This window comes from Leptosomus discolor, chromosome 3, assembly GCF_034619465.1.
Source record: "Leptosomus discolor isolate bLepDis1 chromosome 3, bLepDis1.hap2, whole genome shotgun sequence".
Classification (NCBI taxonomy): domain Eukaryota; kingdom Metazoa; phylum Chordata; class Aves; order Leptosomiformes; family Leptosomidae; genus Leptosomus; species Leptosomus discolor.
Window position 1 is genome coordinate 10,866,804 of NC_141393.1, and position 26,408 is coordinate 10,893,211.

General features: G+C 46.2%; 1 protein-coding gene across 1 annotated transcript; it reads right to left on the minus strand.

The window, feature by feature from the left end:
• Positions 1–338: 338 nt before the first annotated feature.
• Positions 339–22,840, minus strand: LOC104348864 (inverted formin-2). Its single transcript, XM_086463607.1, has 22 exons — positions 22,447–22,840; positions 21,024–21,139; positions 20,333–20,492; positions 19,502–19,535; positions 18,306–18,447; positions 18,061–18,202; positions 16,635–17,528; positions 14,895–15,040; positions 14,747–14,808; positions 14,300–14,402; positions 14,130–14,215; positions 13,497–13,597; positions 12,184–12,254; positions 11,963–12,070; positions 10,901–10,971; positions 10,140–10,260; positions 9,420–9,584; positions 8,590–8,692; positions 6,966–7,124; positions 5,192–5,956; positions 3,651–3,710; positions 339–373 (listed from the first exon to the last, which is right to left on the minus strand). Exons 1-21 carry the CDS (start codon positions 22,838–22,840, stop codon positions 3,652–3,654), a joined length of 4,002 nt encoding a protein of 1,333 aa, XP_086319733.1. The 3' UTR covers positions 339–373; position 3,651.
• Between the last annotated feature and the right edge of the window lie 3,568 nt (positions 22,841–26,408).

Here is a 26,408-nt window from a genome sequence, read left to right on the forward strand (position 1 = left end):
CCTTTCTTGGGCCACACTCAGCTGTCATTTCATGGGGAGTTTGGCCTAAGAGCAGGTTGAAAGACAGCTTCCAGGACAGCAGACAAGAGGGCTGACCCTTTCATGCCGCCATGCGCAGAACCAGCCCCTGTCCCTGCTGGCACCCGGCATAAGGCATGGGCCGAGGGGGCTGAAGTCTCTGGAGAGGCTCTTTGGGTCTTGGGGAGGGGAGTGAAAGGCTGCACGAGGAGAAGCAGTGTGTCCTGGTGGGGCAAAGGTGACTACAGTGGTGTTTTGGCAATGTAGAACCCGGCTTCTGAGAAGCTGGCAGCGCTCCGGGGACGTGTGAGCAGTTCGCTGGGTCTCTGTTATTTCTTCTGCCTTGTCATGACACCTGCAGGAGGAAGGGGAAAGGCAAATTATTTGCAGCTATAAAAAAAAGGGTGTTTTTGCATGTGTGTGTATCTACTGGTCGGGGTGCTACTAAGGAAACCAGTTTCAGATAACCTAAAACCAGGTAGAGCTAAATCTTTATGTTCTTAATAAAAACCCTAATGTTTCCAGAACTGGTCCTGATGTTCAAGAGTCTGGGCAGCTTTGCTTTTAATTTGGGTGCTAGTTCAGTCCAACAACATGAGTCTTCTGTTTTCCAAGTAGAATATTGAAATATGCTTCTAGATAGTAAATTGCTGAACTTATGAAATCTAGAGGGTTTAGCAGGACTGCCAGAAGGATGGACTATCACACTGTCATTTTAAAGAGACATAACCAAAGCAAATACCATTTCTAATGATAGATGTGAAAGCAAAGGCCATATAGGAAGATGAGCATTAGCTTGATTACATTCTCGTGGTCCATTAGAAAACTGCCCACAGAAAATACTGAGTCTGCTGAAGGGGAAGTGAAGCATCTGTTCCTCCAGAATGAAAGGAAAACAGTTAAAACAAAAAAAAGAAGGAAAACACTGACTCTCAAACCCTGCTGTCTCTTTGCAGGGGCAGGCTGAAGTCCCACTGTGCCATGCACATCGTAGCTGCTGGCAGACAGCGCTGTGTCCCTCTCCTGCCCCTTTCCTCCCTCCTCGCCAGGCTGTGGTCTTTGAGCCCTGGCCTGTGCCCCCTGTTTATTCTTTCATTTTCTAGTGAATCGAGTAGATTTGTGAGCAGGGAAACTGCCAAAACCTGGTTGCTTATGGACTTGTGCTTGCAAGACTTTTGTTTCCCCTAACCTTTCTAAGTGACATAAAGATGGAAGGAGAGGAAAAAGGGAGTTGCACAAACAGATACGAGCATTTGTCTGTTCTCTAGGGTCTAAGACAAGGGAACTCAAACAGCACCTCCCTTGAGTCTAGGCATTTGTACCATCCCTCCTCTGTTTGACTGCCAGCTTCTGTTAAATGGTCCTTCTTCAAGATCTTTTCAGACTTGGTTGGAAATGTGTTCAGATGTTACCAGGGTGCACACCATCTCAGTATGACCACCAATGCCTCGATCCCACAGGAAAACCAGCTAAACCATTTCTTTCAGCAATACGGAGATAATGGGGATACCGTTCTTTGTGTGTAAAAGCTGACATTTAAAGAACATTAATACAGAAATTGCTGCATAACAAGATATAGTCAAGGTGAGGCAGGAGCTCAGCAGCTGATTACAACACTCTTACTGCTCTGAAATATTATTTCATAGAGTCACAGGCTGTTCCTGCCCTTACTCTGCTGCTGTTACAGAAGCTCTAAAAACTGGTAAGGGGATCGAGTCTTGATCCCTGCAGCTGGATCTGCACAAGAAGATTCCTTCACTGAGACCCAGCAACTTCCACATCCAGCAAATCCACCAGAGAGAGAAACATCCTGTACTAAAGAGAACTGGTGCTGTGACCTGAAGAGACCACGTTCACTTGGGACAATAAATAAAAGAAAAAAAATGAGGTGGAACATCCTAGGAAAAAATACTCATGGGGAGACTCTAGGTTTGTCACATCAAGAGGGACAGACTTGAGCTGCATTTGGTGAGGGAGTGCTGTGGCTGGACACTTAAGAGAAGCAAAGATTTTTGTTTTCTCTAACCTTTCCAAGTGACATAAAGATGGGAGCAGAGGAAAAAGGGAATTGCAGGTTTCAAGGTGCAGCTCATCTCTGCCCTGCTGGCATGATGCAGCTCTGCCAGGTGCTGTATTTCAAGGATGCACTGAAAGTCCTGCCTGACTTGGTACTGTTTGTCCATGCATTCCTCTATATTGCTTTTCTGTGTCTTCTTTTTTTAAGCCTGCATGCTGGAATCCCTGTGCTTAAAACACATAATCCGAGTTACACTTAAGTCACGGTTTCAGCTGCCCTCCATGTGCAGCACAACCACTGGTCCTGACATATTTCTTACCTGTGCCTTGCCGCTACTATTTTCTGCTCTTGCTGCAAGTCTTCATTAGGATTTTTAAACCAACAGAGCTAGTTCCCTTTTCGGCTTCATGTAATCCTGCAGTACAGCACGGAAAGGGCCAAAAGGAGGGCAAGAATAGTCAGGACTAACTACCCAATTTATATCTCATTTTCTCTTGCTAGCAATGATGCTCCAGGTGCAGGAATGAGAGCAACCCTGTGTGGAAATCTTGCAGAGATTCCTCTGTTCTACCACCCCAGGGCTAGGGCCGCTGGGCTGTGTGTGAACAGAGCTCCCAGCTGGACTCCCAGTCCTGGGCACTGGGGATGCTAGAGAATAAATACATTCCTTTCAGGAAATGAGACACAGAGAGATTTCACATTATTGATTCAGTTCATAAGAGATATTCATCAGCATGGAAAGGACAACACGTAACTATGCAATTTCAGTACAGTGGGTGTTTTGATTGTTTCTTTTTCTTGCTTTTCTTTCCATTTGCTGTAAAAACAGGCAAGGTTTTGCTAATGAAAGTCTCATCTTGAAATTCCTTGAATTTTCTTTTGAGGTGCAACTGCATGTTGCCAGCATCAGTGAAGGATACAGGGAACTTGGTACAGTTTCACTAGAAATTGGGTTTACCTGTATTTTTTTTTTTTGGTGACAAAAGCCAAATGACCTGCCATTCCAGAAAGCTGCATGAATGTACATAAGAAGTATGCGCAGTCTGTTTGCTTCAATGGCCTAGTTTGTGTGCAAACCTGGAACTGAATTTGGCTTTGAGTTGGAGCTGGTATCTTCAACTAGTACTTCTCCCTGGGTCCAGTGTTTTATTCCCTTTCCCAGATATCTGTATTTAAACAGTGCTATAGGAAATGACTATCTGCAAGCAAAGCAAACATTGTTCTTTGCAGGAGGTAGGTACTGAAATTGCATTTTTACAGTTTTTGAGACAATAATGGGATCAAAGCAAGGACTTTGTTTATCACATGAAGCTGGATTCACTTGGTTAGAATAATGACTTTTAATTATCTGCAGGGAGAGGAGGCTTGGCTGCTGCTGACACAGACAGACATGTGGGTTGTGACCCTGTGTCGAGGGGAGATCAGCGCTGACTCCACTCAACGCAAGACCAACACCCTGGAGAGTAAAAATCAGAGTAACAAATTTATTTTACGTGTATTTGTGATTAGACACATAGACAAAAAAGCTTAGCTGATATGACAAATACTGATTAGGTCTGTAAAGTCCCAATGCTGTGGTTAGTTCACACAGAAACACCTTTGTGAATTTACATACCTCATTGTACCACACAACCTTTTTTTGTTTTATTATCTCCAGTATCAGTCTCAACCTCTGCTTTTAAACAAAAGAGAGACACTAAATATAGCTGGTCAAGGCAAGGCAAATGTAAAAACAGGGAACTTTTTATGATGAAAACATTGTCTAGTAACAGAGAGGTTCCTAAGACGCCATCCCTGGATGCCCAGGTAGCCCCATGGCTTTCGAAGGGCTCAGTTCCTCAAGGCAGAAATACTAATTTCAGATATCAGGAAAGCATCACCATGGCTGGGAGTGTGGGGTGCTCCCATTGCTGCAGCTCCTCCTGCTGCCTCCTGGGAAGCAAGTTTGGAAACCACTGCTCCGTGAAACCACTTTGGGTTTGTGGCTTGCTTTTTAACTAGGGGAAGCAGTGTTATGTTTAGAAATGTAAATAACTACAGCCCCAGGGCATGCCAGCATTATCAGGGTAAGTCCCTCTGTGGTAGATGCTCAGTCCATGCCATCCTTCTCAGCAATGGGTATTCAAACCCTCCTTTCCTTTCTCCTCCTCCTTCCTTGGAATGAAAAACATTAAACACTGATAAAAAGAGACTTGCACCACTTTCTTGCCCATTTGTTTGACCCCAGGATCTTGCAGAAAACAGGCTTTGGACAGTATATTGCATCCTTCTAAAGGCTGATAGACCCATGTGTCTTCCCTATGAGGCACCTCTAATTTGGGATTAAAGTACCCACCCAAGGGTGGCTTCAGCTCGGTTGAGGGATTTAGACACACCTCCCAGGATTGGGACCGGCTGTGGACGTTTGCCATGAAGCAAAGACCTGGGTGGCTCCACGCCTCTGGCAGCCGAGCTCTCTCCTGGCACCAGCAGGGCAGCCCAGCGCAAGGGACCAATCCAGCCGGCCAAATATGATCCTTTGCAGAAGCATCAGCAAGGTGCTCTTTTTCAATTGTTGACTTTCTTCCCTCACCCTGCAGCAATGGCTTGAGGGCCTGATGTTCAGGAGCCACCTAAAGTACCCCTGGGGCAGATTGTCAAGTCACTGCAGGCAAAGTGCTCTTGCAAGGAGGCTTCGGAGAGAAAAAGCCAAACAACCCCCACAGCAGCGCTGACGTTGCTGCCTTTAAGTGTTTATAAGTAGTTGAGAGGGGGTGATTGCTGATTAAGTACCCAGTATTAACCGCTCTTAATCACCGCTCTGGAGTCTAATGGAGCTCTTGTTTGCACATAACCATGCCTTGTAGCTGTCTTTAGCACGCTTGGCAGATGTGCTTATTGCCATCTTTACTGCATACATGTAATGGGCTTTTTAATTATTGATTCATCATTACCCCTTTATAAACTACTTATAAATGTCAAAAGAATGAACTATGCTTGTGCTTTTCTTTTTAAATCTCTTTCAGGTTTAAAAAAATAACAGCTCCATGAAACAGCGTGGCTCTAGGGGCATGGGGCATTGGATCTCAAAGTGGGGAGGAACAGATATAAACAAATATATGAGGAAGCCTCCTCAGTTTAACTCAATACCCGAGGGCTATATATGAAACAGGCTACCTGAGTAGCTTTTGCTGTGCCTCTTCTTCTTCCTCCGTTTCCCAGATGGCCTCTGCTTTTCCCTGTCAGTGTGAGTTTGCCCTGGGGGGAGTGTTGCTGAACAAGAGGAGTCGGTGGCTGGCTCCTCCGAGAAGGACTTCTCTTGAGAGGTGTCCAACAGTGAGTCTGTACCGGGGTCTTCATTTTCCTTCGCCATCTCTTTTGACTCTGCCTGACAAGCCTCATTGCAGGGAGTGGACTGAGTGCTGTGAGGGTCGACCCCAGTCTCGCTCAGCCAGGTTTCAGGCTCCTGTGCCAGCCTGTAGCTCTCTGAACCATCAGCTGGGCATTCCTTGTCCTGGCCTTCTGAGATGGACCCGTTGAGTTGGTCTCTCAAAGCAGTGCCCGAACTGCTGCTCGCAAACCTTATCCCTGTGCTTATGTTAGTGGCAGAGAAAGCAAAGGAGCCGCTCTTTGTGCTTGGCTGGAGGCTTGCCCAGCTGTCTGCCTGCCCCATCCCGGTGCCTGGCATGGGCTCACCGGCCCCATCAGCTTCCACCAAGCTTACTGAGGGGCTCTCTGTCCGGGACTCTGGTGGCAAATTTCCTCCGGCACTGTTTTTAGATAACGCCTGGTTTGAAGCTGAGGCATTTGTAACATCTCCAACCATCTCCATCATGGCAGTAGTTGAGGGGGGAGTGCTTTCTGAGGGATGGCCATCGTTGTTTTGCTTGGTCTTATCATCAATCTGCTTTCCTGCTGCTTGTGGATCCTTAAAGCTCTTTCCTTTAAATAAAAAACATGCAATCAGCTGTAGGGTTGCACCTGGAATCAACCAAATTGTTTCTGCCACTGGGAGAGATTACAAGTTAGCAGCTGCCTGTGAAGGGTGCACTGACCCTAAAGCAGCTATGCAGAGGTAGCACCATTTTATCCTCCCTATACCTCCCCTCCTTATACCCCAGCTGGACTCCAAGGCTGCAGCTCAGCAAAGCCTCTGCTCTGTTTTCAGCTGTGGTTTATGTGTGTTTGCTGCAAACTGGCTGATTTCCACAGAAGCCCTTGGACATGCAAGGGTGCCTGAAAGCCTATAGCAGGAAGAGGAACCTGTCTGTGACATTCTGAATCAGGTGGGACTACTGGCTTGGCTGCATGAGGACTTCAAAACTGCCCATCAGTCAGCCTAATCCTGCCCTTACAGAGCAGGTTTAGGAGAGCCACAGTGCACAAGTCAGGCTCTACAGTAGGTCAATGTCCTTGGACTTATCTAACACCCTGAAAACAAAGTCAAGAGACCAAAGAAAAGCTAAACCCATGGGCTGTCTCCTAACAAGCACCTAAAGGACCTGGGTCCTTCTGCAAATAGGGTTTTCTAATATTTTTTTAAGGGCTTCTTTAGACTCCCAAATGTAGAGTAAGACAGGGCGCAGCAGTCTCCAAGGCAGCATCACGCTGTGCTACTGAGACTCAATAGCATGGAGGAAACTCATGTGGGGGTGACACCAGTGCCCCATCAGCATGGTTCTGTGGCTGACCCATGGGCCATGCCTCTTGGAGGGTTTATCAGCATGGGTACAAGGCCATACTGCTCCAAATTGCTGCTAATTCTGAGACAGACTTGGCTGGAAACAGCTCAGGGCTCTCTGCTCCTCTACTCCACAGCATTGGCTACAAAGCCTCCTTAAATAAAATGCCCCAAATGTAAACACGAAGGCTTCTTGCTTGAGTGCTTGGCTCAGGCTCAGAGGCAGACGGGAATGAATAGCTGCAGGTACAGTCAGGTTTGTGTCCTTACCAGACTGGTTCTCCTCTGGGCTCTCCACAGGCAAAGTTTTAGGAATTGCATCTGACTCCTGTCTGTTCTTTGTCTTTCTCAGCGTGAACCCCTTCCTTATGTCGGCTAGCAGCGCATCGATGACGCACACCTCCTCCTGCTTCACCACCCCCTTCTTAACTGGGATAGAGAGAAATGGGTGTTAAATCTGCAATGAGAGGGGGCAGAAGGATACTTTGCACGATGCTATGGCCTGGGGTGGGTACTGCTGTCTCAGCACAAGCAACCACTGGGCAAAAAAAGCAAGGCACTGATGCCAGGCCTGGGAGCAGCCCATGCTCCATGCCCTCATGTTGTGGTTTAACCCCAGCCAGAAACTAAGCACCATGCAGCCACTCGCTCACTCCTCCCTCTCCCAGTGGGATGGGGAGGAGAATCAGGAAAAAAAAAGAAAAGTAAAACTCATGGGTTGAGATAAGAACATATTCTATTTAGTTTAATAACTAAAATATAATATAACAACAATAATAATAGTATTTAACAATAATAGTCATAATTGGAATGAAAAGGAATATAAGGAAAAAATAGAGAAATAAAACCCAAGAAAAGACAAGTGATGTACAATGCAGTTGCTCACCACTCGATGACTGATGCCTGAGCAGTGATCTGTCCCTCCTGGCCAACCCCTCAGTTTACACACTGAGTATGACGTTCTATGATATGGAATATCCCTTTGGCTAGTTCAGGTCAGCTGTCCTGGACATGCTCCCTCCCAGCTTGTTGTGCACCTGCTCACTGGCAGAGCATGTGAAACTGAAAAATCCTTGACTTAGGATAAGCCCTACTTAGCAACAACTGAAACATTAGTGTGTGATCAACATTATTTTCACACTAAATCCAAAAAAGAGCACTGTACCAGCTACTAGGAGGAAAATCAACTCTTTTCCAGCTGAAACCAGGACACCTCGTAGCAGCATGTCCTGGCTGAAGTCAAAGGGTTTGCCCCAAAGTCTGGGTGCTACAGGCTGGCACCAGTAGCACCAGCTCTGCCCAGACTTGTGCCTGGTAGTACCATGACCTTGAAATGCGTCATGTTTGCTATTGATGTTGGTTGGGGCCTTTTTTTCATGTGTGTGTGGGGAATAGAGAGAAAATAATCTCGATTTTTTTTTTCTCTCAGCTTCTTCAAATTGTACTTTTCAGTAGTTGTGCCTTTCGTTTTCATCCAGAGCAAGGCAGATTTAAGTTATCTGCAAGATTTTTGGGATGTCAGTAGTCTGTGGTAAAGAGAGACTATTCAAGTGTATATGGGGATTTTGGAGCAAGGTGAACACAAATGTTTCTTGTTTCTTGTCTTTGAATTTGGAAGTTATGTTTAGAAACTGAAAAAGTTAACCGAAATGCTTCAATATGATGGTTTTTTTCTCTGCTGTTCAGTCAGCAAACCTAAAATTAACTTCTCTGCCCAGCCACAACTGTGAAAAGTCAATTCTTAACTACGGCTGTAAAACACCTAAAAGCCTGTAGTCAGCTGGCACTTGGAAACCCACAAAATAAATTACCACTACTGGTCTGTTAAAGCAGGACCAGCAAAGAGCTCCTATCGGTTCCATCTCTCTTTTTTGAAGCCCCTTCAGATACTCACTGACTTTTCCGTTTTCTCCCTTCTGTCTCTTCCCCTCTTCCTCTTCCAACTGTTTCTTCCTCTTCTCTGCTTTGGCAGCTTGCTCCTTTCTGTCCTTGTTTTCCTGCAGTGAGGTAACAGGGGAGTGAGAAAGTTCGCTAAATGTCTGCTAGAAAAGTCTATGAAGAGAAAGAAGATCTGCAGATGGTTGCAAAGGAGGAAGATAAATTCTGCCCTTATCCTGTGCAATAAATAAAATGAGCATGGGGGAAAAGGGCTGTCTTGCCAATAGAGTGAGACGGAGACCACTGGCTTGGCCAGGACTCTGCCATGTCCCAGTACGAGGTGGCAGTGGTGACCTGCCTAACACAGCTACCTATTAGTGTGCAGATCTTTTGCTTGACCTCAGTTCCGCTTGACCTCTAGCTGAGGCAAAAGTGGAGGGTACCGAAGCCACAATTTCCTCCAAACTGGTGGCTTTTTTTACTACACATCCCCTTTCTGCGTCTGTTTGCTCAGGCTGGAGCAAAGGGTTAAGTTTTATAAGCCCCTTCCTCTAAAACTTACACACTTGACTCCAAAGCATCTTTGTGACTCTGCAGCTAAAGTTGCACCAAAATCACAAATCACCAGGGTCTGGGTCAGGCCAGGAGCACCAGCACTGCATGATGATGCAGTGGAGTAGGGATCAGACACCACTTCACCAGATGACCTCATGCCAAGTGCTGAAAGGAGGAGGCCGTAACCAGCATCTTCCCCCCACCGGATTCAGTGCCCATCCCACACGTCTGTTGGAGCAGAGGCATGCACCGGTACTAGGGATGCTCAGTACCATGTGTGCAGATGCCAACCTTCAGGGCTCGGATGAAGAGATCTCTAAAGGTCTTCATGGTGCTAAATATGTCCTCTAAAGACAACTTGCTTGGGTCTTCACAGAGATAATTTGCAAGTTCTTCTCTCTTCCTTTCAATGGTTTCAAATTCTTCTTCCAGCTTTCTGGAGGCATCAATGCTATCCTGAAATTTAATATACACAGTAAAACACCATCCAGAGGACAAAGAGTGAAGTGCACTTACAGAAAAAAGGAGGTCAGTGTAAGAGTGTGGAGCAGGACTCTAGGCCCTGGCTTTTAACTGCAGCAGAACTTATAAGGTGGGAAGAAACTAAGATTTACAGACAATCTTTGCTCCTGGCAACTGTGCTGTGCCAGTTTACATGGGTGGCTTGAGCAAGACATGGAAAGCTCAAAGCAAAGCTTAATCCCAAGAGAAGGGCTTTACTTTGGTGATCCACACAGAGGGTGAACATTTTCACTCAAAGTGAGGAGTCACACAGCAGAGCAGTTGGGGCAGGGGCCTTAAGAAATGGCGTCACCAAAGGTACCTAGGTTTGGGGTGGAGATGGCAAATAAACACCGATGGGTTGTGTGGCATTGCAGCCTATTTCCAAATCTAAGAGCATGTCTTGTGGCAATATTTTCCACCCTCTCATGAGCCTCCTCAGCTGCATATGTACTGCGCACTGCCTCTGTGTGTGCAATGAGGGAGATATAAGGGAGCTCCATTACTGACCTGGATAGGTTTCTCATACTGTTGTTTCACATTGTCGTTTGATGATAAGACTTTTCGCTGAAGCTCCAGCAACTTCTTTAAATTGGTACTGGACTCCGCGCGTATAATATCAAGATTAATTCTGAAAGCACACAGAACCTGCCCGTTAGTTGACACTCCAGCATCTTGCACTGACCAAGGAGGGGACAAGTCTGAGCTGGTGGTTTGGATGTCCCTCTGCTTCCCACAACTTCACTGAATGGAAGCCTGAGCTCTGAATGTTACTATACAGTCCAAGCTCATGGAAAACAGCTTCCCTCCACAGCACTTACTAAAAGGCTGCCAGGTCTACCTACAACTTTGTGTATTGAGTAGATGAATGTCAAAAAAAGTCCACCCATTCAAAGGGCTGTTCTCCATCCTTAGAGCTCAGCATTAGCTCACTTTCCCTGACTGAAGGCATTTTAGAAATGCTTCTGGGTAGCTGGCCTTCACAAGCTCCTGCTACCACAAAGGCAGTGCAGATTTTGGAAGGGCCTGGGAGGCAGCATTAACTGAATGTTCCACAAATTTCAGCCCTAAGTGTTGCTAGCTGTAGTAGAACTATTATATATTAACGGGGTTTCAACATTCATCAACCAAACCTTTCGGTTAAAATTAAGTAAGATGCCATCTTGTTAATGTGCTATACCAGCTGCGTGTGTCCTAATTTCTGGTACAGTATTGATGTGCATGGGATTTATTTTTGTTTTCAATTTGAAGGAAGTGACACACAATTTTACCCTGCTGCTTTTGAAACATATTCAAGATCCTTTGGCAGTTCCAGTAGGTCCGTGTGGCTGTTTTCTACTTCCTGAAGCGGAAGAGAGAAAGAAGTGTTATTGCTGTGTGGCAGGAGCTGAGCGAGGAAGCTAGGGGGAAGAGACACGGGCAGAAGTGCCTGTGAAGGACGACTGCGCCATGTCCTCCTGTTGCCCCCACTCTGCAGTTTGCTTTGCATCGCAGAGCCGAGCTGCATCCAAAACAGGATGGCACGTTCATAGAGGAAAGGCATCGCTCCCAGGCTGTAAAAACATACAAGAGGGCTGAATGTTGAGAAATACTCATAATTCAAAACAAAGCTGACCTGCCGCTGACCTCTTCTTCTACCCTCTTCTGAGGCACCTACTTTTGACCATGGAGTTGGCAGGACTGTGGTTTGATGCAGTCTGACACTTCTATGGTCCCAGGAGCGTATGAAAAGGGCTTGAATCTTTTTTGCATAATTTACTTTCATGACTGTGCTTGCTGAAGCTACTGCCAGCTACAGCGGGGCTTGAACATGCATAACTTGAATAGAGGGACCTTGATGAATGAAGGTGGCAGAGCAGAGCTTGGAGAATGAAAAAGGAAAAAACAGCGTTGCAGGGAATAAAAAAGCCATGGGGGCTTGGAGAGGAGCATGAAAAGCCCAAGTATAGTCCAGTGGAAAATGGAGAGGCTGTGGAAAGGCAGAAGGGCTGAATGGGTACAGACTAGCCGGGACAGCTTTGGTAGCCATGCACTCTATGGTTTGCAGCCAATGATGTGCAGACTGCACAAATATGAAAAAGGAAGCTCTAGCCATTGCAGGGAAAGATGCTGGAGGAAAGCAGAACAAGTCTTAAAATAAGGAACTTCCTGAGTAGTGCCCACAAGCAGCCTCCACCAACCAAAGTGGTTTGACTGCTCCCAACTCGTGACACTCTATGGCTAGCCAGGGAGGATATGAGTAAGAGCCTGTGGCATTAACTGAAAGTAAAGTAGGAGAAATGGTTCATCCATGATAAAATCCTGCCCTGTCTCCCAGGACTTGGCAGTGGTACCTCCAGAATATGGTGGAGCAGCGTAATGCGGGTTTGGTTTGCTTTGGTTTCTGTTAGTTTTAGTAAAGTGCTGATTTTAAACCCATCGGCATCGCCCGTGTGACTCCCCTACAAGACAGAAAGAAAGCAGATGTAACTCCTGTATCCACCCAAATTACAACCCTAAAGGAGATTATCCACATACTGTAATGGGTGTAGGACAAGACAAAACTAGTCCTTACGTAGTTTAGAAAGTTTCCAACTTTGAGAATCAGTTGACAAAAAAGCGGCAGGCGATGACTGTTCAGAAGATCTGAAAAACATAATGGACTTTTAAACAAAAGCCTCTGTTACACTAGAATGTTTCCTAAACTGCACTGAAATTTGGATATTACAGCTTTGCAGCCCAATAGTCCAACCTGCAGAGAAACAAGTTTTTGTCGACTTACGTTTCTTTCTTTCTTTACATCTGGTCTCTAATTCTTAATGAAAATAATGAGTAGTTGGATCCTCCTCGCTAACAGCCACCAACTCGCTGCCCTTCTTGGAATTACCCTGATTTACGCTGGTGTGGGTGAGGGTAACTGCACTGCAATTTCAATCTTGCAGACTCTATTCACTGTGCAGCGAAGCCATTTCTGACAGCCATGCAATTATCTGCCAGCTGCTAAAACCAGACATGCTCGCCTCATTCTTGGTCTCGCATGGTGGAGGTGATTATCAGGGCATGAAGGGTACCGGACCTGTCCTTGCTCTTACGACAGGGTGCTGCAATGGTGTGCTTTCTGAAGTGTTCAGCTTTGAGGCAGAAACAGCTCTAAATGGACAACTGGACTATTGGGAAGGCACTTTTTGGGGGAAGCTTCATTTATTCCAGCAGGGAGCTGTAACGCCAGCTGGAGAAACCCCCTGCAGGAGTTGGGGGAACCAGCTCTGTAGGACAGGCGGCATTTGACAGTGCCAAAAGCATCCTGCTTTCAGCAGGGTAGGACCTGAGGTTTCTGCCACAGGAAGCCAAAACCTATTGCATAATCTCTCCACGTATTCACAAAATTGGAGCATCAGCAATTTATAGCCCAAAGTAACAAACTTTTTCTTCTGGTTCCATTTGTAGGCAGGGAAAAACTAAAACATTGCTATTTTCTGGGAGAAGTTTGGGGTGTCCTTTTCTGGCAGCAGAGAAAATTGCTGTGTGGAAGTCTTAATGTGGCAAATAATTAGCTGTAATGGGGCCAGCTCTTCTGTCTAAATTCAGCTTCTTTGAAAGGGCTGATGAGCTTCCAACACTTCACCGTTGCAAGTGTTTCAGAGGAAGACATCTGCTGCAGAAACAGAGGGCTGAGGGTGAGGGAAAATTATCTCTGGTCCTAATAAGGGCTTTGACCATCAGTGGAGATACCTAAAGCTGCATCCCATATTCTGCAGTGAAACAGTGAATGGACTGCAGCATTTTTTGGCGGGCTGGGTAGTATCATTGCAGAGTGTCAGGGGACTTTTTGGGGGCTTAAAGCTTCCTGTCATAAATAAGGTCCAGAAATAAGGTCAGGTCATTTACCTTCGCAGGCTCTCCGGATGGCTTCAGCTTTTGGCTGAATCATGTCCAGCACAACAGTGGTCTCTTCACAGATCAGCATACATTCAATGTGCAGCTGGTAGCTAAGGACAGAGATCGATTCAAAGCTTGAAGGCACTGTGATCTTGTCCAGCAGAGCGGCCCTCTTCCCACATCACTGGTAAGTCTGACCACCCCACAACATCACTGTCAACCCCATCCACAACAAACCAGTGTCTGTGGCTTGTGGAGGGAGGCAAGAGGCTGCCACTTGCCTTGGGGACCAGTGGGGATTCTGCTCACGTACTGTGATCAGCAAAGAGAAGACTGACCACCGTGTGAGATGCGGGTTCCCCCTTCTTGGCACTGCCTTTCAGTAAGTTATGGGGCCTCCCTGGGCAGGTCTGACCCTGGGTCTGGGCCAGCTTTTGCTGCTTCAGAGGGAAAGGAGGTGCTGGAGCAGCAACAGCCCTTCATCTAAGGGTAATGGGGAAAGGGATGGCTCTAAGGTGGAAGAGGGAATCCACCAGCTAGATCCATCAGTGTTGGCCTGTGAGGCTCCTACAAAGAAACTTAAACATCCCAGAGGTAAACCAAGAAAAAGATTGGGCTGAAGTTTATGACCAACACCCTTACCTGGGAATCTGAAGGAGAAGAAGATAAAACTGATCTGCATTTGCTAGCTTTGATTTCTCTTCTTTGAAAGCCTTCAGGTTTTCTATCTAATGAGAAATAAAGAATCAAGACTGCAGGACTGCACTGCATGTTCAGCTCTGTGAACTAAGGGTACCATTCTTCCTCCTGACCTCATGTTTTTCAGGCAGCAGCTTCAGCAACTGCTTCAGAACCTCAACATCGAACTTGGTCCGGTCCCCATTCTGGACCATGGCAGCCACCTCTTCATTGGAGCTGCAGGAAGGAGCAGATGCAGCCGTCACCCAAAGACCCCTCCTCCAAAATCACACATTACTAAGACATGTTTCTGTGCAAGCACTCCCTGCTTTCCCTAGTGAGAGTCACAACATTCCAAAAGGAAAGATATGTCCACATGATTAACTTAGAATTGGGACCCTGATCCAATTAAACCCCTAAACTCAGTATTTTAAAGACAGTGTAGGACAAACTAGGAAATGTTCAGATGTTTCAGTAACACAGACCACCAAAGCGCATTGACTAGAACAAGGACCTTCCAGATACCACACAAAGGCTGCTCAAAGTTTTCTCAACTGTCATGAAAATTGACCATATCTTACCATTTAAATTGCTTCAAAAATATGTTCAAATTGAGACTTTTCTTGGAGTCCAAAAATGTGATCTTCATTAAAAAAAAAGAAGATATCTTGTATTAGATGAGCTGTCTGCAGTGATCTTTACTCGAAAGAATGAGAGGGACCTCCTCACCTCCTTCGGTTCTGCCTTCACTGGTGCAGCCGTTTTCTCCTTAGGGGTTGGTTGTGGAAAGCAAAACAGCTGCTCAATGCTTGTGTAATTGGGCTCTATAGTTTCCTCACTGCTGCTGCTCACTGAAGCCCACATTGAGTGACTTTCTGAAAAAGACAAGATGTTCAGACTGGCTACAGGGACAGCTGAAAGCTGCTGGCTTTTAGGACAATGTGAGTTGCTAGAAGGGACACTTCTCAGAAGACAAATTAAATAAGAAGAGGCATATTAGTCCTGGACAAATGCTAATTATTGAGGAGGGGCAAGTCCCACAGTCAGCATCCAAAGGGCCTGAAGAGTAGTTAAACCTGGTGCTTTACCCCAAGATGTGCTGGTAAGGGGAAGCAGCACTGGGCATGCAGAGGCCATTACAGCCCATCCCTCCCTATACAACTACATTCCCCTCCACAGTAAACAAACTGGAACAGCATGAGAAGGACCTCGGCCATTTCTTTTCCAGTCCCATGGCTGATGTTATTTTTTGCTTCCTTGAATGCTAGTGGAGGGATTGTCCACAGCCTGGACATTTTCTGACTGTGGCCTTCCTCCATTTTTCATTTTATAATCAAGCCTCCTTGTATAATGCTGACTATAGGACTGCTTGAATTAATTCCCACTGCACTTTCTTAAAAACCTTTTTAATAAACCCCACATCACTCAAACACGACTGTAGAAGTCTCCACTGACATAATCCCAACAATTAACTGCTCCTGTGATTGAAAACATGCCTTATTCAAATTTCACCTCTGCCAACTTCCATGCAGTGGATGCCTTGCTTGTCTAGGACAAAGCTGATGTTGCCTGTCCTGGCTTCTTCTCACATTTCATGCTCCTCTTTGAATCCACTAGGAGAGGGAAATGTAACTCAAAAATCAAGTCAATGATTCTCACGACTCTCTCCAATTCTTTCAACGTCCTTCTTGAACTGTGATGTGATCCTTACCTGCACTCTTACTCATTACTTTAATTATAGAATCATAGAATCATAGAATGGTTCAGGTTGGAAGGGACCTTAAAGATCATCTAGTTCCACCCCCCTGACACAGGCAGGGACACCTTCCACTATACCAGGTTGCTCAAAGCCCCATCCAGCCTAGCCTTGAACACTTCCAGGGAGGGGGCAGCCACAGCTTCTCTGGGCAACCTGTGCCAGTGTCTCATCACCTTCACAGTAAAGAATGTCTTCCGATATCTAATCTAAATCTCCCCTCTTTTGGTTTGAAACCCTTATCCCTCGTCCTATCACTACGCTCCCTGACAAAGAGTCCCTCCCCATCTTTCCTGTAGGCCCCCTTTAAGTATTGGAAGGCCGCTGTAAGGTCTCCCCAGAGCCTTCTCCAGGCCAAGTATAGATAGAAGTATAGATGTACTGGAGAATGAAAGTCTGGGGAATCCAGATCAGAGCCTGTTGAGGCATGTCACAGTGGACTAGGTAAATAGTCCCATCCCTCCCCCTTCTTCTAATTTCAAAGCATTTTAGTTATAAACAAGCTATTCCAAACTACTGATCAGTGGAATGGTTATACTGTATTTTTAGTTTATTGCCACTTTTATTTATTTAAAGCTATGCAGGATAGATAATGGCAATCAGGGAAGTTCTGTATCTAAACAGGGTCAACCACATTTGACAAACTCAAAGACAGTGTTTTGTCTCGTGGGTCACCCCTAAAGTAGCAGTGACTTTATGAGAGAAGCACCCACCTCTCACCACGTTGGAGGGCAGCTTCTGCCAGTTCAGCTTCTTCATTCTCAATGTTGGTGTCTTCACCGTCTTCCGGGGAGGCCTCCCTGAGCCAAGTGGGCAGCTGAACTGGGAGGCCACCACGGCTTCTATATGATCTCCTGCCATGCCAGGTAATGGGGGTGGAGGGGGAGGGATGCCACCCATGCCGGGTAATGGGGGTGGAGGGGGAGGGATGCCACCCATGCCGGGTAATAGGGGTGGAGGGGGAGGGACGCCACCCATGCCGGGTAATGGGGGTGGAGGGGGAGGGACGCCACCCATGCCAGGTAATGGGGGTGGAGGGGGAGGGATGCCACCCATGCCAGGTAGTGGGGGTGGGGGTGGAGGGATGCCCACCATGCCAGGTAATGGGGGTGGAGGGGGGGGGATGCCACCTATGCCAGGCAATGGGGGCGGAGGGGGAGGGATGCCACCCATGCTGGGCAATGGGGGTGGGGGTGGAGGGATGCCAGGGAGCGGAGGGGCTGGAGGTGCATTCATCATGGGGGACATAGGGATCACAGCTGCCGTGCCAGAGAGTGGGGGTGGTGGGGGTGGGGGTGGAGGTGCTGGGGCAGGAGCAGGAGCAGCGTTGGGTGGAGGATTAGATGTCTGTGGCGAAGAAGAGCAGGCTGTGAGCTGGGAGGGTGAGATCTTCCTGTTGGCGGGTGACCCTGAGGGAGTTGCTGGTGCCTTGGAGGGGTTTGATGATCCCACTGGGCTCTGAGCTGCACGTGCACATGGTTCTAGCTCAGACTGGACATCACCATTTGCACTCCTGGACAGATGGTTTTCACCTTGCTTTTGCTTGTTTGGATGATTCTTGACAGATAGCAGCCTCTCGATGACTTCTTCAACTGTGTTCCCTTGGACTAGAGAAATGAGTTGGGGTCAGAGAAAGGGATGGGGCCCAAAGGTTGGTTCATGCTAGTCAACCCTCATCAAGCAGCAGATCTGGAGCCATAGAGCCCATTTCCCGGTGCCACTTTACACAACTGCACTTTTAGCTTCCAGGCAATTTCCTTCCCATGGTCCTGTCCCACAAACACTGTTTTGAGCATGCCTGCCAGCAAGACTAGCCAGCACAAGCAGCAGGATGCCAACAAGGACAGATTCCCACTGACTCCCATGACCTAAAGCTCAGGTCTTAACCATCAAAGCAAGACCGTGAATCCTGAGCCCACTGCTAAACTTGGCCAGCTCTCACTGGCATTCACATGGCTGGGGCTTCGCATCAAGACTTGACCCTGTGCAGGAGGTGTATCTTTGTCCCAGCTTCTGTTCAGCTCTTAGCAAGTCCCATAGATTATTTTCTAGGCATCTGGGAAGGACTTCTGTGGGCAGTGGGTGGGACAAGGGAAAACAAGAGGATAGTGCAAGGCTGGATGGATATGTGATTCTTACTGTCATTTGCGAGTAAAAGGGCTCTGTTCACTACCGCGTCCAAGGACTCCCACAGCAGGAGGCTGGAGTGATGAGATGGTTCCAAGTGCAGCAGGCTCTGGAGGATGGACAGCAGCTGGATGGAGACCGGAGAGCGGCTCACCTGGAAGACAGGGCAGCTTTCCATCACAGCAAAGCTGGTTCCAAGCAAAGTGTGTTAACTTTGCCATTGCATGACTTTGTGCCTCATGTGAGGGCCTACTTACTTTATTGAAGAGAGATGAAAAGACCTCATGATGATCATTCATGTTTATCCCATCACATATCTTTAATAATTCCTCATCATCTTCTATCTTGAACTCTTCAAATGTATCACACTGGATAAGCAGATCCTCCTCCTCTATGTCTCTGCAATATTACAGCATTCATTTTCACTGGAAAGCCCTTCACTGACTTTCAGATGATTGTTTTTGTTTAAATAGCTTTTATCTCTTTGACTCTCAGACTCAGCCAGTCGGTGTTGAAAGTACACAACTCTACCTTTTTTATAAAGGATCAAATGCCATCAGTGCATCCTTTCTTGAACTGTGTACCTCTTTCTACAGTCAAGACGTACAAATGAATGGGACTTTTCATGGCATAATCTGACTCAGTGTTTACTTTGTATGAACTTCTCCTTGGAGCTGTAACAATAGAGTGACATTTCCACCTTTTTGAAACTGGGCCACTTTCTCCTTTTTTTTTTTTTTTTTTTTTTTAAAGCCAAGACAAATCGAAAATATTCCAGTGACATTTCTGTTTGAAAAACTTCCTTCTCTGCTACTAAAAATTGGATTAAAAAACCTCCACTCTAGAGCCAACTTCTTCAGCGCTCTCAAGACCACTCAGTGCAGGAACTCTACCCTTGCTAGTTGATGCTATTGAAAGATCTTTTCCCTAATTTTTATGGGGTTGTATAAAGCAATTCCAATGTAATGGATAACTCCAACTCACATATAATGCATTCTAAAATATATCACGGGTGTTTCTGACAGAACATAATTTTTAAATTAAGAAACTGCTAAGACAGGTATGTCCGGATATGCATGAGCACATTGTTTTAGCTGGATGCTTCTGGGACCAACACCAGCAGTGAAGGGGTTTTGAATACAGCAAGCTACTCGCTGAGCCCACAGCATCATTTCAGGTTCCATCTGAAATGCAGCCTCAAGGAGGACGTTGCTGAGCCTTGCTCCATCTGTGCCCAGAGCCTCTGTCAATGCCATCTGCATCAACAGCTGTCCCCGTGACACTGTGGCTGGCAAGAGCATCTTAACACTGGCCTAAGGCCTCCAGTTCCTATGTAACGGGTGCACACAAGCATGGTCCACTCCATTCAGGTACACTTCACACAACTGAAGGCTAATAAGTATTAAGTTTCCACAGCTATGTTATAAAAGAAAATTTAAACAGTGATCCTTACCTTAGCTTGTCTAAAATATCCAACAGCTGAAGGCCTGGGAGAACAAAAAAAAAGATATATTGGTATTATGACCTACTTGGTACTGATATATTATGATCTTTACATAATGTTATGCTCATAAACACTTTTTTTCAGAGAGAAAAAGTTAAAATATCTTCAGACAGATCTGTCAAAGTGTGTAGGGTCATCTGGTAAAAGAAGAGACCCACAGTACACATGTTTGCAGCATTCCCCTGGAGTTACTGAGAGACACAGGCACTTCTCGAGCATGAGTCATCTCATTCCAAATTAGACATCTGAAATCAGTCAGATGAATGGCGCAGTCAAATGTCCCTTGCTCTCCACAGACAGAAATTGAGCCCAGGCTCACCAGCTCAAATGTGTGCATTTATGTGAGGTGAATTCTAGCAGCTGTACCCAGGATCTTGACATTCAAACAGTTGGAAAGTATTTCTGAATCACAGGGCAGCTTCTGTGGCTCAACCAAGGAGACATAGGGTGAAGAAACCTTATTGACTCTTATGAGGAGTTGCAACATATGGAAATGTGGCTACAAAAGATAGTTGGCTATAGAAATGTATTGAAGAAGCTCAAGTGGTACAGTGCTGCTGAGAGTCCAGAAAAGATCAAAGCTATGGGAAAGCAGCAAAGTTAAAAAAAATCTGGTTACAGAAACGCTATTGAAGAGAACAAAGACCAAAATACAAAAATAAAAAAAGGACTCTGCCTTTAATATTTGCAGTTTTGTTCCGCAGCCCTGTTTACTCACATTATGGGTACATCTGAAAATAAAACTGCTTGGCAACTGATTTTCTCTGGAAAGAACCTTACCTATGAACTCATTTCTGATCTGTGTCCTTGTTCTTAGCTCTTCTTTCCCCAGTATGATGGCATTGATAGCACTCAACAGTGTCACCATGTATGGCACGTTATCAGTGTTGGAGAGCTCGTTCATTATGACACTGAATCGATACTGCTGGTTCTTCACACTCTGTTAATAACACATATTTCTGTTCAGACAGTTCAGAAACATCTACCACATTAGTGCAGGCTCTCAGATAGAATTAGCATCTTAAAACCTCTCAGTTTATCCCACTGTGCACAAGACAGGAAGATACAGGTAAAAGCAGCACTCCTCCATCACAAAGCGCAGTCTGGTCGGAAGAGTCAGTGAAACTACTCTTGGATCCCTTTATGCTTTCTGATAACTGATGCACCTACCTGGGCTTGTGGCCAGTAAACCCCATGGCTGTTGCACTATCTATTTTGCTAATCTGGCAGTGCTTTTGCTGCTGAAAAGGACCTTGTGGTTGGCAGTCATCTGTCCAGACAAGTCACAGAGCAGCACCTTGAACTGCTGCTGCCTAGGCCAAATTTCCTACAGTTTTCACCTTATAAATACCTGCCTCTCTTACCAAAATGATGCAAAATGACCTTAATTCTCAGGCCTTTTCTTTGGTACTCGGATCTACCTGCATGGATCAGAGCAGAGCCGTACCTCCTGCTGCAGCCCAACACTTGCCTTGTAATGGTCCAAGGCATCCAAAGCCAAAGCGTGGCCATCTGATGAGTAAATGCACAGTGCAGCCAGAAGCTCAAATACTTGCTTTTTGACCATGACATTAGTTGTGTCAAGTGCTGGAGGAAAACCAAAACAAAACAAAAAAGAATTTACAATTACATTAATGTTCTGAATCTCAGTGTCTTCTGCTACATGGCTTATGACTAGTGGTAAAAAAAAGATTGAAGGAGTGGAGCCGGTACATGGAAGATGGGAAGAAAAATCTCAATTTATAGATACTCCATCTCAATACCAATATCTAGTAGTAACTTCTACTGGGAACAGTAAATGCTAGTTCAGGTACCCTACTGGCATTTTGGTGCTGCTTGTAGGTGTTCATTTCTTCCGTGTACCAGTGGTGCACTGCAACAGCAGCCAAGATCTCAGTACTCACAATCACACATTTTATTTCCCATTTTCACTTACGGGTATTTTCTAGAACAGCAGATGAACCATTTTCCTCAATTAATGAGTCTTATTTTTAGTGCACAAACATCCAACATGCATATCAAGCAGGCCAATTGTTCTAACCAGTCCCCATGTATTCCCTTTTCTCCACTATTCTTTCTCTGTGAGCCTTGGGAGTTAAGAGGAGTGGATTAAACCATCTTAATTTTACAAAGAAGCTTGACCGCTGAAAAGCCCAGGGTACTCCCCTGTTTTTCACAGTACAAAAATGCCAGCTCTATATTTCACACTGGTTAAGAAAATACAGGGTGGAGAGGAAGGAAAAGGACTTCAAAACTGAAGAGGGGGACAAGCTAGCTTTCAAACTAAATGCATTTTAAAAAATTATTAATAAGTGTTTCTGGGCATAGCTGTGATCTCAGCTCTGTGAGGCAGCACAGAAGTTATCCTCCCAGCACCACCATTATTAAGTGCTGTATAATAAGTCCTAGGAGATGCCCTGATGGGTTTCGTACCTAACAACAAGCCAAGTGAATGGCAGGAGAAAGTAAGTGGTATTACCTACGATCTTCTAGAAGGAACAGACTGAGCAGTGCAGAGAACAGGCTCTCTTGAGTCTAAACCATGCCACCTTCCCTCCTCTTTACAGGGTACAAGTCTTCAAGTCCTTTCAACTCCTCTCCCTCTGCCCTTGGGGCTCAGAAAGACTAAATAGCAAATATCTGCTGACAACCAAAGGGTTGAGGGCTTCTCAGCCTGCATACAGCTAAGGCTGGGTTTATTCCTGGCTTCTCAATAAACTATGAAGAAATTTGTGCGGAAATAAGGTTGAGTGGCAAAGGCAATGTGGTTTCAAAGCAGTTGCGACCAACAATTTGCAGGAAGCCTGGTGCACGGCAGGATGATAAGCACCAGGAAAGTCGTTCCCCCACACCATGCTGCATGCGATAGATGCAGCAGGAAGATGTCTTCTCACCTTGGAAGAGTTTTCTGACGTAGCCTTCGTTGCTCACAATGTATTCAATTCCTTTGTGGGAGTTCATGACAGCACGCACACAGTTAATGCAGGTGAGCTGAAGCAAGGCATCAGAAATCCTGGCCACTCCTCGCCCTGACAGTCTGTCCAGGGCCTCCAGGAGGAGGTCCAGCCCGCACAGCTCCAGGAACTGGACCATCCAGGTGTCATCGCTGTTCTCCAGCCGCTTCTTCAGCCCGGAATAGTTCACCACTGATGGCATTTGCAGGAGACGGATGCACAGCTCCGGCTCTGCATTTTCCAGGTTGGCCTCCGACTGGTCGGTCTCCTGGGGTCCAAGTTTCTCCTTCAGGGCAGCCCACTTCTTGTGGGCACCTTCCTTTTTGATTGACATCGTGAACAGTTTGTCCTGAAAGAAAAAGAAAAGGCAAAGTGAGAAGTGTGTCTGGACTGACCAACAGCCTTCTGACAGCCCCGTTTTTTTTCGTAGTGAGCAGGATGTAAAGCCCAACTGCAGCAGCTCCCCAGCTCTCCAGCATACAGGGTGCACACTGGCACCAGTCCTCTGCTGAAGAAACTCAATATATCCCTTCCTTAACCACACATACTACATTCAGGCCTTGAAAACTCTGTAGAGAGACTCTTAGCACATCTAAGCCAGCAAATACAGCTTTAAAAGTAGCCAATTTACACCAGTCAATAGCCACTACCTATTTTCATGCAGTGAAAGGATAAGGTTGGAAAGGGCATTATCAGCTCTGAAATCCTTATGCCCATTAAACCACTTTGAAACCTCACTGCGCTGGAGAGGCTGTGCAGTTTCTAAGCATTTTCAACAGGATGGAGAAGTAATTTTGAGTATATCCTGCTCATAAGAGCATCCGATTGCCCTGTTATTTTTCACTTTTGTTTCTTTTGACCGATGTGGAGGTTAGTTTTATAGCACTCATTTAATCTCTTCCTGTCTGCTGTAATAGCAAATATGTTTGCAAAACGTGGTGCTTGCGAGTGATAATGTGAGAATGCGACAGGCTGCAAGTGAAGGGATGGCAGCGGGAGGCTATGAAAACAGCAGTGCGTCTTTTCGGAGATACAGAGCATCTCTTCAAGGCCCATCTCCCTGGAGGACATGGCCTGTCTCATCCATGCCATTAGCAGCAAGGAGGGTGAGGAGCTGATTCAGCACAGAGAATTAGCAATGCCAAGTCTAAATAACTCTTGGTCCCAAATTTTATGTTTTTAGGCAGGATTATTATTTTTCAGCACCACAGTGATTAAGCTATACAATGCAATTCCTTTTCAAAGCTGAATGCAATCATTTTAAAGCTGAATTGCTCCCAGAGAGGCCAGTTTGTCCCACAAAAAGGGGGATAAACCTGCCAGACACAAAGCCAGCAACTAACACTACCTCCCCTCCCTGCCATGCCACCAGGACCTCTGTTTCCCTGGGCTGGTGAGTCCACATGCAGCCCAAAATAACCTGGGGGCCAGTTGGCCCTCAAAACCCAGAACCTGAGGGATTGAAGGGATTATAGGAGAGTCTCGCTTTCCCTTACCAGCTCCAGCACAAGGCTTTCTAGCCCTGCAGTGTGTAGGGAAAAGGCTTGAAAAATCTAAACTGACAAATCTCTGAAAGATTTTATTTGACAGAAAGCAAAGGATGAACCATTTACAATGGTTGGAAATAATCTCGTTCTTTTAAAGCCTGCCTTGTGATATTTCCTGGGGACTGCACTGTTGAGAAAGGTCCTGGCTGCTTTGCCGCAGTACAGCCACGTGTCTTCTCGTTTACCCAAAAGCCTCATTTTGGCAGTCACCCTTCGGCAAATATACAGCCAAAAAGTTTGCTCGCTGATTTGTGGTAGGCATGATATTATAGGCCTAAACATGCCTCTTGGAAAGATGCAAAGTGCACTGGGATGGGATATTCAAGAGAGCTTAAACAATTCCCCTGGGAAAAGGTGATGGTGGGTCTCTCTGGCAGGGGCACTCAGCTCACAGCTCACAGCACCAAAGGCTGTGTTGAGTAAGGGTCAGAGGGGTGGTGGAGTTAGCAGGATACGGCCACAGAAAATCCTTTTAGAGAGCTCTGGAGAAACCCTCTTGCACAGTTTCCCTTTGCTTCAATGGGAAAAGAGCTGGCCAAGCGCCCAGTTGTCACTGTTTTGTTATCTGAAAAAATGATGGTCACAATCGAAAACCATGAAGTTGCGAATATACCATCTGAGAACACACTGTACAGCTGAAAAGTAATCAAAAGGACCATATAAAAAAACCCCACAAACCCCAAACAACAAACCCTCCTGCCAAAGTACAGGCTTGAATTTCTAAGATTTGTCATCACTGTCTGCAGCCCAGAGCCCTTACTCATTCTTGGTAAAATTCTTGCTGGAGTTAGTCAACCCCAGTCGCTCCTTTGTACCCGAGCCCAGGAATTTGGGTTGGGCTCAATGTAAAGGAGAAGAGAAATCCTCCCTCCCTGGAAGGCGAGAAGCGAAAGTGTCCTGCTCCAGGGTCACAGCCCTGGTGATGGTGCAGCATCCTACGCCTCTCACTGCAACGAATTTACAGTCATGGGGGTGGAGAGGCGCTCCTAAGGAGCTGCAGTCAAATCCTGCCTCACGCTGTGTCTCGAGCCCAGCAGTCCTCTTCCAGTGCCTGGGGTCAAGGCCAGACCTTCAACGTGAGGCAGTGCTCAAGACCATCCAACCACAGTACAGCACAACTCATCCTGCCCAGCCCCATTCTGTGGTGGCTTCCCCAAAGACCTAAGATCCCTCAGCCTCCTGCCTGGGAGGAGGAATCGGCTGTCCTGGGTTTTTTACTCCTGCACAGGGGATGGGCACAAACCCAAGTGCTGGCAGCGGGGGCCAAGCCCTGGCTCACTGGGTGGGACTCGTCCCTCCTCTTGGTTCTGTGGTAACCCAGACTCTTTCCTCTCCCCAAAGTGAAAGTGTGCACCAAGCAGAGAATCTGGTTTTGGGACCTGTGTGTGCACGGAAGAGCCTCGTGGCCCTGCTGGGTGACAAAGCTGCAGAGGCAGCCCTTGGAGGAGGGCAGTACCCTGGCTCATGACCAGGTTCTGCTCTGCCCAGAGCTGTGCTGGGGCTCATGCTCTTCAGCTGAGGGGCTGCAGAAGTGGCTGCCGACCGCAAGCTCCCTCTCTGTCAGTGTGACTTCTTTTTACACTCAGCAAATCACTTCGTTTATTTGCATACGACTAAATGCTTCTTATCAACCTAGATAACAAAGCAGGCTGGCTTTTTGCTCCCAGTTGTACAAGTACTTCATTATACATTGTACCAGCTACAGAAAGTCAGAGAGATTACGACAGCATTATTAACCTTAGGCTTAGCTGATTTTTGAAAATTAAGCTCAACCAGTGCAACAGGAGACAGGAAATACTGACAGAGCATCCTGTTTACTGGCGGATTTGTTCTGAATTATTCTTCCCTCCCCACCTGCTCCGCACAGATGTGAAGAGTTGAGAAAAAAACCCAGGCAGGTACTTCTCCAAACACTACTGGCTTGTTTTTATGCACTAAGCTGAAAAAATTGGATCGATTAAATATTCTTTCCCACAGAGAGTGCACTCCTTTTGTAGGGAAGAAAAAAGGATGGCTGATGTATCTAATTGTAAAAGAGGAATAAAATAAATAGAAGCTGTACTATATAAATGGAAAGAAAATAAATATGGAGGAGACTGCAGTACGATTCTGCAGATGGTGTGATAGATCTGTTTACAAACACAGATATGAGTGATATATTATGTATGCAACATCTTTCCATATTTCCATGAAGCACAGTGTTGCAAAGCCGCTCAGATACATCCTTAAAGGGCTGGTAGTTTCGCCTTTTATCTCTGACCACAGGAGCTTATTAGCAGGTAAATGATCTCAGCAGAGTGAGACAGATAAGGGATTAAAATGGAACACATCTATCTGGCTGTCTCACAGAGGCCA